At 44.2% G+C, this 17414-nt stretch overlaps 2 protein-coding genes and 1 long non-coding RNA gene across 8 annotated transcripts; all 3 read right to left on the bottom strand.

Annotated features, from left to right (window-relative positions):
- Positions 1-550: 550 nt before the first annotated feature.
- On the bottom strand, positions 551-6945 carry LOC103641704 (zeaxanthin epoxidase, chloroplastic). Of its 4 annotated transcripts, none has more exons than XM_020545718.3 (16): positions 4641-5488; positions 4059-4221; positions 3874-3948; positions 3698-3798; positions 3486-3601; positions 3149-3360; positions 2969-3060; positions 2662-2776; positions 2344-2447; positions 2108-2153; positions 1966-2030; positions 1758-1850; positions 1617-1668; positions 1412-1500; positions 1234-1321; positions 551-1083 (listed from the first exon to the last, which is right to left on the bottom strand). In XM_020545718.3, the coding sequence occupies exons 1-16, from the start codon at positions 5153-5155 to the stop codon at positions 982-984; spliced, it is 2028 nt and encodes a 675-aa protein (XP_020401307.1). In that variant the 5' UTR covers positions 5156-5488; the 3' UTR covers positions 551-981. The 4 variants fall into 4 exon arrangements, with proteins under 4 accessions (XP_020401307.1, XP_020401308.1, XP_020401306.1 ...); XM_020545719.3 differs by lacking the exon at positions 4641-5488 and adding an exon at positions 6050-6945 and having other exon boundaries at positions 554-1083; positions 1617-1671; XM_020545717.3 differs by having other exon boundaries at positions 554-1083; positions 1617-1671; positions 4641-5658.
- A 3072-nt stretch (positions 6946-10017) lies between these two features.
- Positions 10018-12343, bottom strand: LOC103641700 (transmembrane emp24 domain-containing protein bai-like). Of its 3 annotated transcripts, none has more exons than XR_560453.3 (5): positions 11720-12343; positions 11345-11431; positions 10866-10985; positions 10528-10681; positions 10018-10382 (listed from the first exon to the last, which is right to left on the bottom strand). XR_560453.3 is itself a non-coding variant. In XM_035963475.1 (4 exons), the coding sequence occupies exons 2-4, from the start codon at positions 10888-10890 to the stop codon at positions 10238-10240; spliced, it is 324 nt and encodes a 107-aa protein (XP_035819368.1). In that variant the 5' UTR covers positions 10891-10985; positions 11345-12343; the 3' UTR covers positions 10018-10237. The 3 variants fall into 3 exon arrangements, 1 of the variants encoding a protein (XP_035819368.1); XR_560454.3 differs by having other exon boundaries at positions 10063-10382; positions 10470-10681; XM_035963475.1 differs by having other exon boundaries at positions 11345-12343.
- A 282-nt stretch (positions 12344-12625) lies between these two features.
- Positions 12626-13906, bottom strand: LOC118473588 (uncharacterized). Its single transcript, XR_004853271.1, has 4 exons — positions 13489-13906; positions 13379-13407; positions 13142-13196; positions 12626-13050 (listed from the first exon to the last, which is right to left on the bottom strand). It is a non-coding gene; the product is annotated as an uncharacterized lncRNA (long non-coding RNA).
- Positions 13907-17414: the final 3508 nt, after the last annotated feature.

Below are 17414 nucleotides of genomic sequence, written 5' to 3'. Positions count from 1 at the left end.
TCGTGAGGTCTTTTGCCCTTCCAGTGGACCCGGGGGATATCTGTCCCCCACACAACCCAAGTAGATATGAGTGATCCGACAGGTTTTTTTTCTCGTGGGTATGCATATGCCGATTATTTATCTATTGACATCTCTAGTCGCATGTCCTATAGCCTCCTAGGCAACCGTCTGTTCCCACCTCCAAAAGCGTTTGGAATGTAATTTCTCTGTCTCTAGTCTATACATAAAAAGCGTCATAATTAGTATAAAATGTATTATCAACGTTAACTTAGTCTATAAAAATATTAAACCAGTGTATAGTTAGTATCATTAGATGAATTGCTAAGTATTTATAATAAAGTTATTTAAGGATACATGATACACCTGTTACTATTATTTTCTTCTATAAATCTAGTCAAACTTAAACAAAAAGTTTGGCCAGTACAAAAACCCTAACAACACATGCTTACTGTGATGGAGTAGAAATTCCAGTGGATCGTGAAAGGATTTTTATAGTTTTTTTATTCTGCATGAATTTCAAAGAAAATCCAGCAGTTCAAGAAACTGGCGCTGGTGGAAGAACAAATCATACCCTATCTGACTCAGCGCCAGATATACTGTATTACATGATCAAAGTATACGTGCCGTAAACAACTATATACTGTATTACATGATCAAAGTGTTACTGTATACGTGCCGTAATTACAATATGGCTTCTAGATGTACAATATTTTGGGTGATGATACCAACAATGTACACAGTCCGACAACAGCTAAGTTATCCCTATCGTACAACTCAGTTCCTCTCGTAGAACTGAAACTTCATCATTTAAATCCGTTAGGTGCTAGGATTCAAAATCCTGTTTCGCATCTGCATGGATGCAAAAATCACATCTGTTTTGACGTATCTTTTACGCTTTTTTACGCGTTGGAGTATCGTGTATCTCCCGATTGCTATACAGTACAGTGTCGCTGATGATGGGATGGTGACTGGTGTCTCCATTCATGCTGCCTGGAGGACTTGCTCTTGCTGCAGCCCCTGCTGCTTCCCACTTCTTGCTGATTCGTATGGGAGCGTGTTCAGCACCTTCACCCGGAACATAGCCTGTAGGTTTTGCACAAGTTGATTGTAATTCAGAAGAAAAGGTTTCACATTGATTCAGGGATGAACGCCACAAGACGAACAATTGGCTAAATAAGAGGAACAAACCAAATGTGAAGAAAAATAAAAGGCAAAGGACGGTAGTATAGCTACCTTCTTATCGGAACCAAACTCAATGACATCGGAAGGATGGAAACGAACCGGGAAGTTTGGTGGCACGCGGTAACGTCTACCTTCATTGCTGGACAATCACATGAAGGTCAGTGAGTAAAATCTTGTTACTGAAATTCTCGACGATGGGGCATAGCACCATGGTTCTTTCAGGGCTTACTCGGTAATCCAGGTACCATGTTCACTCCCGAGATCAGTCAGATAGAAAGCCTTATTCTTGCACGTGATAGTAGCATGCCTTTCTGATATCTGCATCAAGTTCAGAAAACTGAAGACTGGTACAAGCAGTTTACGGATACAAGGCCTTGTACAATGCAACACATGAGAAGTTCGTTTAAACCCTGTCATCATTCGGATTAACTAACCTGTGGAAAGGGCAATGATAGGGAAGAAGCTGAGTCATTAGCATCTGACCGGCTGCTGCAAAAGAAAATTCACTAGTTTTGTTCCATAAAGCCTTGATTGAATGCAATTAGGGCAGAAATGAGTTTGCTATTTAGACATACCCAACAGAGAGTGACCTCTGCTCATCCCTAATTAAACGAATGGGCTGCTGCAAGCTATTGTTGTTTGCTTCACTTGTTGCGAAGAGGTACCATCTGCAAATAGTATTATGAATGATTTTTTTGTCCAAAAGTGCTGAAATAAAGTAATAAATCAAACACTTCGTTTCACAAAATAAAAATGAAATATAAGAAGAAACAAAGAACGTACTCTCCACCCATAGCTTGTTCCAGCGCATCGTCATCGTCAAACCACCGATAAAGCTCGTCATGTGCCTTCAGAATGATGCTAGATGTCAGTAAGTATTAAATGCTGGTACTAAATCAATTTCACAGTTACTATGACAACATACCTTGTCAGAAAGTCGGCAGCTTAAAGGTCTTCCTTCTAGCTTTGAGCTATACACAGCGAAAAGTTTCATTTGCACGATGAGTACGGATGTGGTAATTGGAAACTAAGAAGAAAGCCTGAGTGGTGTTTATTTCTTTGTGTGTGACATTTAAACTAATGGTAACCTATTACTATTGCATATGTGCTTGAAAGTTGAAACAGGAACACATGATAGTAATTCATAATTTTGGTATGCACCTATTGCCACCAAGCACCCAGCTCAGCATAGCAGGCATTCCATACTTGATGAAGAATCTGCCACCAACCCTTCCAGGGTGTGGTATCCGCAACTTGGTCAAAAACTACAGGTAAATAAATTTAGTATGCAGTTCAAGTACTTCCAGTATGAAGTTCTTCAGTAATGCTCTTAGGAGGATGGTAATTTGGTAATATAGTTCTGATTCGAAACCATATTTCAGAAATCCAATAAAATTGATGGTAACATACTTCACAACTAATTTTAAATGTTGCTGAAAAGAGAGTGCGATCTGTGCATTGAGTGTGTTTATTGCATACCGATAAAGGTCCTAGACCAACACCCAAATACGGTCTATAGGTGGTAGCCATGATTGCTGCCATTCTTGCCAGTCCATGTATAACAGCAACACGCACCCTTCTCTCTTTCTCATAACTGCAGGAACAATATGCCAACAAATACTTTGCTTTTCAGGCAACTTACTAACTAGAGTTTAAAATACATTGAAGAAGAGTATTGCTTTGAAGTTGGAGGGAGTCCAAGCATTCAAATAAAAAATCCAGTGCATGTTTCAAGAAACACTATCTTTATACTACTAAACATGCTAGAATATATACAGAAAATTACCGTCTCAAGGAGGAAACTATGTCCATAGGAGTTCCAGTCTTGACACTCTCTTGCCAGGCATTCTCTAGTTCTACGGCCAGCTGGTAACCATCCTACAGAAACAAGTACAAGGTTGCTATTGTGTTACGTGGTAGACATCAACACAAGAACATATCCATGGCAGGCTAAGAAATCGCATACCTCAATAGCCATGCAGCCACCTTGACCCAGATTTGGCTGCATAGCATGGACAGAATCGCCGAGCAAGGTGACACGACCTTTCCCCCAATTTATAGTAGGTGGGCGGTCGTATATATCTCGGCGAAGAATCGCTTCTTCGTCGGTTGCGTTTACCAAATCGATGACATTATCACACCACCCATCAAATATCTCAAGCAATCTTTTCTTTTTGCCTGTCAATGTTAAGCAGACAGTGAACTTGTGGGGTGAGAAGTTTTGTTCTCATTTTTCATCACAACTTACAATGAGGCAGTGCCTATTTCACTAGTTAAGCTTGAAAACTTCTCTAAGCACTCACCGTTCTCAGGGTCAGTGCCACCAGCCTCTTCCTTGTGAAAAGCATACCATTGCATTTTACCGGCACCGACATCCGAAGAGACGAAGTACTGTTTGTGGCCCAGAAATACCCGGTACCTTCCACAAAGACAAATGGAGGACATGGTTATTGCACAACGAAATTTCAGTCAATCTGAAAATGGCACCCATCATTCCATGATCTATGCAACATACCCAACCGTATCGATATCAGGCGGCACAAAATCTGCAATTCCAGTGTAGCAGGTGTAACCTGAATAGGTGGCATCTGAGTGCCCGAATAGTGTCTTCCTCACCTATTCAGAAAACTTCAGTCAAATCAGGTTCCGTTTGTGCTTGATTCTGACCAAAAGGAGAACTAACTGTATTACCTTTGACCATATTCCATCGGCACCAACCAAAAGGTCACCTTCAAATATCCTACCGTCCTCCAATATGGCAGTAACCTACACCCAGCCGAACAAGCACTGCAGGTTTAGAGACAGGCAATGGAAACTCCTGCAGCCAAATTTGAGTTTAAGTTCACATAGCCGCAGAGACATATCTGCCCATTCACCTTACTGCCATCATCTGTAAAATCGACTACATGGCTTCCATTCAATATAGCGTCATCGCCAACTGCTCGAGCAAGGATCTGTTGCAGCGTCATGCGGCTAATGACCCTTGTGACCGGGAGCCCCCGCTCAGCTGCAGGAGTAAACGTATCAAACTTGATGTACCTGAATCCAACTTGGCACTGTCAAATGGCTGCCTCCAGCGAAGGGATATATCTGTCTTAAAGCTAAGCAGAAAAGATAGACGGCGTGGGAATTTGGAAACAGAAGCTGTAAAATAAGCACCAAAGAGATTAGAGACTTCAACTTGCATGTCGATCAACTAAAGCAGGCTAGCGTCACGACTAGTCAACCACCAATTGCTTCACTAAATTCCGTTGACGCCTTTGCCACACTGAATTTAGTGAAGTACTAACTGCCAACACTGCAGACGATGAACCCTTTGCCACACTTGCACCGGCCAGAGGAAGTCAAAGTTTTCTCGGGTAGCGTAAAAAGCAATCAAATTCGGCCACATGGTGGTTTGGTGCAAGAGTTTTGCTCTGACGTGGGAACGACCCTGCCTGCCTTCCTCCCTCCCTTACCAGGAGCCAGAAACGCCGTCAACGATGCCGTTGACGCGGTCCCCCGTGACGCAGCCGGCGTCCATGACCTCGTCGGCCGCGGCGGCGTCGACGGCCTCGAGCGCGGCGAGCGCGTTGCTCTGCAGCTGGATCGGGCCGCGGTACCTCCCTTCCCCGCGGACGGCGCTCACGTCCCGCTCCAGCACCAGCACCTCGAACCCCTTCCGCCTGGCGGCGAGCGCGAAGACCAGGCCGCCGATGCCGCCGCCGGCCACCAGGATGCGCGCCTTGGTCTCCGGCGCCGGCATTGCCGCGGCGGCGGCGAGCCCCGCGCGGGCGGGAGGGAGGCCGGGCCTACGCCTCAGCCGCGGCCGCGGCGCGGACGGGGAGCGAAGCGCGGCGAGAAGACGGAGCGCTCGGTTGCCGCGGGAGACGGGGTGGAGCGGGCTCGCCGTGCGAGAGTGGGAGGAACGAGAGGAGGGGAGGGAGATCGTCTCCGGCGATGCGGCCCGCCTTGTGCTCAGCACGGTCGGCATGGTGGTGGGCTGGTGGTATGGAAGCTTCCCTGAGTGAGCAAGCAGCTGGTGTGCTGTGCGACACTGCTGCTGGCCGCTGCTTTATCGCCGGTCAGTCACTGAGGACCTTGCTAGCTCGTGCGGTCGTGCCTTCAGTGTGCTTGCGCTTTGACATTGGTTATCGGGAATTGGGACTTGGAAGAGGAAGCTCGTTGTCTCTGAAGGACTAGATCAGGACTCAGAAGAGTGGATGCGCCTGCCAAGATAGCGAATTTTATGGAGGTGGCACTGGCACGGCAGGGCCGGTGCCGGAGCAGACTGAAATTTGCGAGCGGAGACGGGAGACCGAAACTGCGGCGTCGCTTTCGGCCTCTATTGCAGGAAGGGGGAAGGGTGGATTGGTGGAAGCTTTGCCTCGGTGCGGTTGGGCGGCCGGGCCGTGGACGGGACGTGGCCGCCATGGGTTGCTTGACGCGCGGCGCAGACCACGCGAGGTGGGGTACAGTACAGCCATGGAAAAAGAAAAAAACGAATTGGCAACTATTTTACTGGCCGACCAGGCCGTGCCAGCGCCATGCCGCCATGCTCCCACGGCAACTAGCTGGAAGTAGGCAACTCGATCGTTTGGTCCCGTCAGGCGGCTCGGCTCGCCTCTCCCACCGTGGGCGGCGCGGCGCTTCCTACCTGGCCCTGGTTAGCCTTGTGCGCCGCGCGCACCACGTGCGGGTGGGCACTCGGCAGCGTGCTGGCGCAAGTGACGTCGGATGAGACTGCCGCAGCAGCGAATGGATCGCTGCGTGGCATCTGCCATGCTCACCGGACAGCGCTCACGGCAGATGCAAAGGCGCGACGCAACCACAGCGCACGCAGAAACAGAGGAAGGAAGTGAACGTTGCAGCCAGGAGAAGGGCGTACCAGGAGCCGGACATGCCGTCGACGAGGCCGTTGATGCGGTCGCCGGTGACGCACCCGACGCGCATGACCTCCTCGGCGACGGACATGTCGATGGCCTCCAGCGCGGCCAGCGCGTTGCTCTGGATCTGGATGGGCCCGCGGTACTGGCCCTCCCCGCGCACCGCGCTCATGTCGCGCTCGAACACCGTCACGTCGTACCCCTTGCGCCGCGCCGCCAGCGCGAACACCAGCCCGCCGATGCCGCCGCCGGCCACCAGCACCCGGGGCTTCTTCTTCCGCCGCGCCTCGCCCGCGGGCGCGGACGCGGGAGCGACGGACGCGTCGGGCGGCCGCATTGACGCCGCGCACCTGCCCCGCGCGCGCCGCCTGGCCTTGCCGCCGCCGAAGCAGCGCGGGTGCGGGACCGGGAGCGCGTGTTGGTGCTGCTGCGGCTCGTCGTGGCAGGAGAGGAGCGCCGAGAGGTGCGCCTTGGCGGGCGAAGTGGCGGAGAGCAACGCCATGGTCGCGCGAGCACGGCGGCCTGCGGGTGGGCTGAACGGGAAGCTTGCTTGCGAAGGGAAGTCGTTACGCAAGCGGAACTGGATGATCGGTGGAGGGAGGTGCTATGCCGTTGCCGTGCTGCCCGTGCACTACTCTGCTTAGAACTTTGTCATTGGGCTGAGACTGAAAGGAGGAGCAGAGGGGGACTGGTGGTGCTGAGGGGAGGAGGAGCTGGAGCCAATCACCTGATCCCATTTGGAAGAACGGATCTTGCTGGACCAGGATTTTATCTTGCCATGTCGGCACCATCCTCTGCGGACACTACAATGTTGTGGCGACAACTCTGTAGCTCGCCGTGTAACGGTAGATAGCACAGGCCACATGCCTGCAGGGGTTAAGAATATAAATCTCCTTCTCAAAAAGTCAAATAATATCCGGTTTAACCAAAAAAATATTAAAATGTATTAATATTTATGAACTACAATAAGTTTCATTAGTATGAGCTTCGAACAAATGTTCATAAAAAAGTTATTTAAAAATATAATTATTGATGTTTTTATAAACTTAATCAAACCTAAGATCTTTTTAACTCATCATAAACGGAATTTACATTCTTTTTAGGATGGTGGAAATAGTCAAATAGAAGTTTTGTTCTTATATAGATTGTTCAAATAGGGTTAACAAGATGGACCGTTTAATTATTAGCTAGTACATTGTTTCATTTTATGCAACTTGATCTGCATAAATCATGCCTGTTTCGCCACAAAAAAAAACTGATATGCCTTGATCGATCTGTGCGATGTCATTCATTATTAGTTGGCTAACCTCATGATCTTGAGTACATATGGATCTAGATTTTAGATAATAGACCTGAAGCTTAGTGCTTGTTTGGATCCTGAGAATTAATTATTAGCTAGTTAAAAATTAGATAAAATTAGCTCATCCAAATAAGATGGCTAATAGATGGACTATTTTTTTTATCAAATCTTTAACTAGCTTTTAGCCAACTAGTTGGACAGATTCACCTAATTTAGACAAATTTTCATTCCAACCTAATCCAAACACCACTTAGTTCTGTAGCATAGTTGATGTTATCGGTCTTACTACCTATGTTATCTTGAGAATTAATGTGGACACATATTTTGTTGACCAAATAGGCAAATACTAAAATAATCTAGATGGCATGTCAATGCTTTTATGTTGTGACATAAAAAACAATTCATTAAGATGAAACATATGCACATCTTCTAATCAGTGGCATGTAGGATTCAAAATTTGTGGGGTCAAGCTTGTTAATTTTAAGTCAATTAGCACAAGTTTTGGCAAAACTTGTGAGACCGGGTGACCCTACAGGTAATACCTAGATCTGCCACTGTTTCCATTGTAGCTTCTTTTACGTGTACTGGCTATTAGCTTAGGAAAGAACAAAAAATAAACAGTGTGTTGTATGTAGCATACTGAAGTACTGAACTTAATAGGAAAATACAACTCTTTTCCCTAAAAAATGCACTGACCATGGTCGAAACAAGTGGTTTTTCTGTTGAGAAGGCATAACCAATACGAATTTGAATGGTATATGTCTAAGGAATTAAGCCTAACTCAATCGACCAGGGTGGAATATGAATTTAAATGGTACTCCATCTGTTTATATATATGACACGATTGAATTTTTTCAAAAGTTTAATCCCTCGTCTTGTTCAAAACATTTATTAAAAAATGTAAAATTTTAAGTCATGCTTAAACAACCTTAAATGATAAAATAAACATAACAAAAATAAATGATAACTCATGATTTTTTTAATAAGACAAATGATTAAAATTTTAAAAAAATCAATTGTGTCATATATTTGTGAACGAAGTGAATATATGTCTAGTCATGGTGAGAGATGTGACAATACATTCTAAGAATATCCGTGTATATAGACATGTAAACTATTATTTTATATTATAGACTGTACTGTTTATATATTAGTATAGGAGGATGTTGAAGATAGCTTAACAATTAACAACTCAATGCGCATATGTCCACATCTACGCGTTAAGCAATTAGTCAGTTTTCTAAAGTAACTGAAACCATAACGATTTTCTTTTTCAAGCAACCTTTACATTGACAAACGCTTTTGGCGGCCACATACATTTACGTAGCATTGGGTTTGCACAGAAGATCAGCAAAACAACTAGAGAAGCACGCGCCGAGACGTGGCAAGTTGCTACGTCATAGACTCGTAGGCGAGTTTTGATCTTCTACCGAGATGTCTATGGTTCCATCGTACCCCCTCCTGAAGCCCTGACGTTCGACTCAGTTCTGAGAGCGACGGTTCAAAGATATTTACAGTGAGTATTTTCCTCATCATGACCGAAAAAAAATAGCAAAAAAAAAGGCTTGCAGCAATGATACATGTTCTTAATACGTTCATAAATCTGCTTGACATCGATGACACAGCATAGTCCAAACAAAAATGCAAGAGGAATAGCTTTGTCCAGTACAGAAGAACGGATGTTGCCAGCAATGAACAAGCAGCATATAATAGAAACTAGGTGAGTGCCCGTGCGTTGCAACGGAAACACATAATACCACGATATTGTTATAAGAAAAAGTTTCTTAATACATTTATGATCCTATCTATACATAAATTTTATTATTTTAATTTAGTTGTTTCACCACTACATTGCTTAAACACAACCCAGAACCTAGATCCATTTGTCTTCTAGAGCAAAACCAAAAGGACACGATTTGAATATTTCTACAAAAATGATGCAGCATGCCATTGCTAAAAATTACAGCATATTTAGTGCCTAGTCAGAAGCAGACTGCTTTAAAAAAAGGAATGAGCAATAGCATTTACAAAGGTCAAGAGTACAACAAGAACAACAATAAAATATCAGTAACAAATAAATAGTAAATAATGGATACTTAATCAATCTAAGTAATAGATAGACAATGATCACTTTATATGAGGGGCTAGCCAACATAACCCAGGAAACATAGAAACACATTTGTCCAAGGTACCCACACATTGAGAGAAGAGAATATGGAAGCACACTCTTCTTCAAGGTTAGTGAAAGTCAGTGATGATGTTCCAAACAATAAAAGTTGAAGGTTGGAGAGCAACTCATTCAACAGAATCAATAACAAGACTGAACTTGAACGCCCTACCTAGTCTGAGGTGATCAGAAGGGCAGGTTGGTCTCGCTAAGGCCTTGACCAGCGATGAGGAGCGGAGGGCAAGGATTGCGCGGCAGAACCTGGCACACGGATGTAGACGCCTACATTACTGTCTTAAGAAGCAGTAGAGATTTGAGTTGATTTTACCCTTGGCTTTATAATGAGATTGAAATCCCTCGCAAGTTCACTGGTCACCACAAACTTGTATAAGCAGATGACATGCGGTATTACAATTCTAATTTCTACAATAATTATTATTTAATTATTAATAACAATCAGATGCAAGGATAAAGAGTAAAAATCTCGATTGAAGTATGGCAGATAATGAGAAAAATTGCACGTAGCACTCATTATTTACCAGCAGCTGCAAGGCAATCAAGATGGAATGTCGATCTCAATTCCACGGAATATAGGTTGCTAGTTTCAAGTCATGTATCAACGACCTGTTTTGTCCATCATACAAGTTTCCTTTTTGAAATAAATTTGACAATTGTCCATCTATGGTAGTTAACACGGGAAGTACACACCGATAAAACGTGAATTTAAATGAGCTTCTTCTTCCGGAAGAACCCTTGAAGGTGCCACAGCTGCAGCACAGAGATGGCAACGCAGACTCCTAATGACAGGATGCTGAACCAGGCAACTCTAGAATTCGTTCTCTCGCTCACTGTTCGCATGTCAGCTTCCCTGTATCAATAACATTCAAGAATGCATTAGACCATGCACCAGCAGCTGCAAATAATCTCCGGGCTAGAAGGTTGGAATTGGGTTTACAATTGGAGGTCACAAGAGAGCATGCCCTTTTTTGACCAGCTATCCAGAGGACAATCACCTGTTGTTGTCCCTCGGCAACAACATCACCATCCTCTGCATGAACCATACCAAAGGCACTAAGCGACTTGCATTTCTTAGGCCTTGCAGGAGGAGGTCATCGGTGACCATCAACAGGCCTTTATATGTCATGAAAAACCTGAAAGAATTTATCCCTGCAATTTTGAAATTGATATCATGCAGTCACGCACCAGGCCATAAAAATGTAATATACTTTTCCATTAAAAAACTGGTTCTCATGTCGATGCATATGAGTTGCTTTATGTAACAAAGTTTAGTTCAATTCCTTAAGAAAAATATAAACAACAGTAGAGGAAAAAACAAAATGTATACACTGACCACATTCCCTAACCATGACTTCCATTTCCCTTGCAACCTCATCATCCCACTTTGTAATGGCTATCAGGCCATATGAAAGCCATAATCCACGACAGCTTTTTCTGCTTTGTGCTTATAGGCCTGCAGTCAAGTTGATGAAATCTGTTGAAAATGTCAACAAAAATAAAGAAAATGCGGAAACACAATAGAGAGGTTGCATGATATCAACAGTTTTCAGAAATATTGATGCACATGGGTGTTTTAGTAAATAGAAAACTCTAAAATCAGTAGTAAATAGACCACTATATTTGTCAGGAACCAAAGAAATATTGACAATTTCAGAAAATTAACAAAATGTTTTAACAAGTATTATTTGCAAGGATATATCATTCCGCTGTTGACACCACACTTCACAGGATTGTAAGCAAAAAAGCTAATAAAAAGTAAACTAAAAATAATGTGTCTTAGTATGAAGCAGTTGGGCCAGAGAGATGTCTCACAAGGTTCATTCGCAATTGATTTGGAGCTATTGCAGACATGTAGCGTTGTCTGACAAGGTTCCTGTATCCACACTCTATTTATATAACCTGGTACTCAGAAACAATACATGCTTAGTAATCATAATTTATATGTAGATACATAGACACAATATATTTAGAAAGCAACATGAAGGAAAGTTGGTTTAGTACCTGCAGAAAGGCGAAGCAAAGCCCCACACACAACACACATCAGGTTCGGGGGAGGGGGAGGAAAGAAAATAGAAATATTACACAGTCCAAGTAAAAGCCAGGCTTTACATCACCCTAGAAAGGTTCCGTCTTCCTTTCACCTATCTTAACTTCCTAAAGACAGCAGGGGGAGGCAGCGCCACTCACCGTTCATGAACCACTCGTCGTGGGAGGAAATGTAGGCCCGCTTGATGATCAGCTTCAGGTCGGTCATCACCTAAACCACCTCCAGCAAGATCTCGTACTTGTTGGCGCTGTCCACCTGCAGCCAGAAATCGAGCAACCTCATAATACCACGAAAAATGGATTATTCCCATGTCGCTAAATATGAGTCGAACGATAGTAAGCCAGAGGCGAGAAAAGTTTGCTGGTATAACCAAAGCAGTAAAATAGCACGATGGTCCCTGACGCTACAGGAGAAGAAAATTAAAAACTGATAGAAGTGCATAATCTAGACATTGAAGTGTGTGCTAGTAAATGATTTTGTCAAATAGACAAGATCCTTTAGCCCTGATGTAGTACCATCGGGATCATAAGGAGGGAGCTCCTTGATTCTCATTCTTCACAATGTTAAGTCACTTAGGGAGCTCCCTCCTTATGATCTGCTCCCCTAATGAACTCAAGGCAGTTATTTTGAAAAAAGATAACCAAAGAAATCCATGGACGACTAACTCATACAAGCACACAAAACTGCAACTGTGATTTGTCTGCGTTTTAGCTAAAGCTAATGACAAAGGAACATAACTATACCTACACATGTTGAAGGGTAGACTAATGGCTCAGATAATAATTTTTACTAAATTTGTTATAATTATAACAACTGATGCAAGTTCAACAATCAGCTAGAAAAGTAAACAAAGATGGTAGTATATCAGAAGTCATGACCTGCATCTATTTTTTCTGAAATTTGACATTGCACAACAGATTATTCGGAAAAATAAAAATACATTAAGCAATGTAAAATCGCTATGCTAGAGTGGAATAGTTGGTTGGGCTAATATTAGCTCCTCATAACAAAATGCAGCTTGCTTATACCTGATAAGAAATGCGAACAGTTTTGTAATATGAGATCCATATCTAGAGTGGATTGATATTGAACACCTTACATTTGTAAGGAAACATATGTTTCAGCAAGTTCTCTCTAGGCATTATGATCTGCCATAAATCGAATAAAAGAAAAGATTGATGTGTTATACCAAAAGGAAAATACAGATAATTACACCTTGCTCCTAAAACAAAGTGGACGCAGATACTTATTGAGGGTTTGATTGAGAGCTTCCAGGTCTGCCATCTCTTCAATTCTTTCATTCAATTCTGTCGTCAGCTCCACAAAATGTTTATTCACATCAACACCCTCTCCTTCCATGTGTTTCACCACCCCCAGTTTGCGTTTAAGTCGCTCAGTATCACTCCAACTTTTGCTTTTCATCCACCTACCTTTCTAACCGCAGGATTTTGTTCAAAGCATCCTCATATTTCTGTTTGAGAATTGGAACCCAGATTAAGTTTGGTGGATGAAACAAAAAGAAAACTCAATGGTATCAAAAAGAAAAGGAAGGATGTGTGTACCTTGTGTTTCTCAGGAAGTTGTAGTGTTCGTTCATCAGCTTTCTGTTGCTCAATTCTGGCCACGTTGAGGGAATCATTTTGGTCAACATTTTGCAGGGATTATGAATTTATTATTGGCAAGATTATAAATACAGTTCAGAAATTTTCTGAAATGTGCAATGATAGATAAGATGTGTACAATGAACGATAGCCCTATAACAATCAACCATGCTAAAAAGTTCAAAGTTAGAGACTCACCTGAGAGATCATGCTAAAAAGTTCGTTTTCTACAGTAAGCAGTAGTTCATAGTTCAGGTAAAGGTTCAAATCGGAAGAATTGTAAAGTTTAAAAATGTGGAGTTACTTACTTGGATTTGGTTTGGTTAAGCAAGGATCTCCGACCGGATCCGCCCGCTGTGACCGCGACCGGATCCGCTGCGTTTGGGGGCGACAAGGAAGCGGGTGGGGCTTCTAGGGTTCGGGTGGCGGGCGTCGGGGTAGAGAGTGCCTGCGGCGATTCTGGCGGGCATGCGCAGGGTGGGGCATGGGTGTGGTCGAGCGGGCCATGCACAACCTTCCATCCGCGGCACAGGCAGAACCGTGCACCAGGTGAATTGTGGACGCCTACACTATACTCTTAAGGAGTAGTAGAGATATAGCATGATGGACCAGTTGAATGCTTCAAGTATGGAGTGGAATCTCTCTTACAAGTATTAAAATGGTTACGACATCTAATAGTACCACTGTTCCTGACCAGGCATGCCGGTCATAGCAAAAAAATCCTCTCTCTCTCTCTCTCTCGTTTTTGGAAAGAAAAGTATGATTATGACCTTTTGATTGTAGTACCATTTTATACACTGTATCATTCATCTTCCGCGTGCGCTTAAAACCTTTAATTTCAACATGTAGGGTATATTATGTCTTGGTGTTTTAAAACGTTCTAGGCAGCATAAAGCAACATCACAGGAGCAAGCGGCCAAGGATCTGGAGGTCAGTACTTGTTGGTTCCTCCTACTCTAGTAGTGATAGCATCGGATCCTGAGGTGTGGCTTGTCTGTTTCCTAACCCCCTGGTGGTGTTCCCAGTTTGCAATACATCATTTTCTGTAGCCCATGCCTAAATTTGGTCAGTCATCCTTGGATTCATGTACATTTAACTGACCCATGAGCTTCTTCTCTTTGTACTGATCCCTATTTATTGTTCAGGGAAAACTTAGTGCAGTGTATTAGAAATATAGAAACCTCATATTTCGAAGAGCAGAATTGTGTTTGATAACAGTTTTTTTTAACACAACAACGTTTGTTAGACTGTGTCTAGTGGCCAGCGGGTAGTGTAAAATAGGTGACGCGGAACTATATGTGATATTGTTTGACACTATTTGCAGAGTATAGTTTAAAAAAGGGGGTGTGACCGTGTGAGTGATCTGCTGAAGATAGCCTTAAGAGTTAAGATACCAAGTTATAGTTTATCATCTGCAAAAGAAAAGAAAAAAGAGGGAAATACAAACCATTGTTTTATGTTGGTTAGAGCTAGGTAATTATCTCTTGACCAGTGTATTTCCAAACCTGTTCTTCTCAGTTTCTGTGCTCCGTCAATACTGAACATTGTTGTTCATTTCTCATTTGCTGAACCATGGTATTTCAGGAGCTAGAAAAGAGGAGAGAGGAGCTTGAGTCTCTGTTAACTGCTGAGCGGTCAGAGATGGCCTGATGTTGACCTACCATCTCTCTTCTGGTGTAAATAAGTGTTTTTTCCATGAATGTTGGTAGCATGTTTGGAGCATGTTGTTTCAGCTGGGTTCTAGATATTCGTGTAATGCACTATTTACTTATATGATGATCTCCTGTTGTAGATATATGTTGCAGAAATTCACGAATCTAAGCAAAGAATCTGGGATGATTGAGGAATATGTTTGCCCTGAAAAAACATTTATTTTTAACCAACAAAGAGGGACCTACATTTTGGTGCTAACGGCAAAGGACACCTATGCTTGATTGATCACTCACCCCACAGAGAAAACGCTAACCCTTATGCTGGTACCTGGAGTGCAGAAATCATAAGCCCATGTAGGTAATGACATTATTGGTTTCTCCCCTGCTAGAGTCTTTCTTTTTTTCTCTGTCGAATGGATTTTGGATACCTACCTGCCCTCGCCCAGCAACCCAAACTAACATAGGTTTGTATCACCTTACGAGGTTGTATTCATAAATTATAAACACATTGCTCTTCAACGGGTAACATGTGTCAAAATCCAAATATAGGCAAAGCACAACTAAGTAAAAGCTATTTCAGGGGCGAAGCTTAGCATCTAAACTGAAGGTGGTGAACCACTCAAGAAACAAAACGAATTCCTTTGAATGTATGGTGAATATAGTCAAATTTTCTGGAGAGCTGAATCCTGGATCCTCTATTCCGCATTGCACACACAGAATCACAGGAGAAAGAAATTAACAGACGCAAAGAGCAAGCCGCAAAGAAAGCAGATCACAACACCTTGAGGAAGGCCCACGGATCCGGGCGGAAGAGCTCCTTAATCTGCGGGTACTTGGCCAGGATCTCCCGGCGGCGCGACGCGTGCAGCTCGTCCGTGTACGACCAGAAGAAGTCCGTCGCCATCACGCCTTCCTCCGCCTCCATCCCAGAGGTGGTTAGCGGACGCAGCCCGATGGCACGGGGTGGCGCTGGAGCCCGAATGTGGGTAGGTGGATTCGTCGGCTCCTTTTCACGCCGGACCCTCGCCCTGCTTCCTGTTCCGGGTGTCCATGGGCGGGGTCATCTGCCTGCTCGTCCACCTCCGCACACGGCCGGAGGAGTGGGCGGGGGCGGTCCTCGTCGCTCCCATGTGCAGGATCTCCGACCGGATCCGCCCGCCGTGGCCGCGACCGGATCCACTGCGTTTGGGGGCGGCAGGATCTTCGGCCGGATCCGCCCGCCGTGGCCGCGACCGGATCCGCTGCGTTTGGGGGCGACAAGGAAGCGGGTGGGGCTTCTAGGGTTTGGGTGGCGGGCGTCGGGGTAGAGAGTGCCTACGGCGATTCTGGCGAGCATGCGCAGGGCGGATCCGGTCAGGGGTGTGGTCGAGCGGGCCATGCGCAACCTTCCATCCACGGCATAGGCAGAACCGTGCACCAGGGTGAATTGTGGACGCCTACACTATACTCTTAAGGAGTAGTAGAGATTAAGGACTCTCTGCCACGGAGTGGCTGCCATTTACATGCTCCAAAATGTACCGGGGAATATGACACAAACCGAACCAGCAAAATATTAGCTTTAATCATGATTATAATGTTATGTACTTCCACAATCATAAAATTGAAAAAAAATGATTAAAAAAATCCCATGGTTCCCAGGCATCACAAGGCACTTGATTATATAGTAAACATGGCCCTAAATCTTTTGAATTCTAATTAGCATGGACGAAATGTCATGGTTCCCAGGCATCATCAACCACTTGATTGTATAGTAAACATCGTCCTAAATTTCTGGCATTCTAATTAGCATGGATGACCTTGGGTCTCATATGAGATTTTACAATCCCTAAAATAATTAAAGAATAACTCCGAAGAAAGAAGATCTATTTGGGCATCAAGGGTGGCGCCAGTTTTTTTTATTGCTATTTTTTGTCTGACATTTGGCTGTGGAATCAGGCCTCGGCGGCAGCAGGTGTTGGAGCAACGTCTCCGGTAGTGCCTGCAGGATTTAAAAAATTGAACAAACATCCTACAGGTTAATTTATCATAGTGTCCGCATTTTTTCTTATTATTAAATCAGAACGGAAATCTACTCTTATGTACGTCCACGACAGCACTTTTCATTTTGACCGCAGATTCCTCATCTAACGGCCAAAAGAACATGAAGTCGTCCCAACGTCTACAACTACGACCGCAGTGGCGGACGCAGGTTGAAAATTCAGGGGAGCCAAAAAGACCACATGAGAGTTCGCCAATTCCGCCGACCGCAGGGGACAAATCATATCGTTGTGACGAGCGAGATCTAGCTTGTCGAGCGGATTGACGTCACGGTAAAAACAGAACAAGGAACGGAGGCGACAGGAAGGGGCGAAGTCGGGTGGCGTCGCATCGATAATGGGTCGGTGACAGAAACGGGGCAGCGAGCAAACTGATTTAGGTGGTGTCGGGAAGATTAGAGTTAGACTGGTAGATGCAAGGACTGGACCGAGAGGATCCAGCGAGCAGGCTCATAACATGATTGTTTTATGCCATGTTCTAAACCTCTAGAGCTAACTGTTAACTGGTTTTAGCTGGGTTGGGGCATCTAACAACTAATACTTATT

This window comes from Zea mays, chromosome 10 (assembly GCF_902167145.1).
Source record: "Zea mays cultivar B73 chromosome 10, Zm-B73-REFERENCE-NAM-5.0, whole genome shotgun sequence".
Lineage (NCBI taxonomy): Eukaryota > Viridiplantae > Streptophyta > Magnoliopsida > Poales > Poaceae > Zea > Zea mays.
The sequence above is the reverse complement of the archived record's forward strand: the minus strand, read 5'-3'. Positions and strand labels throughout refer to the sequence as shown.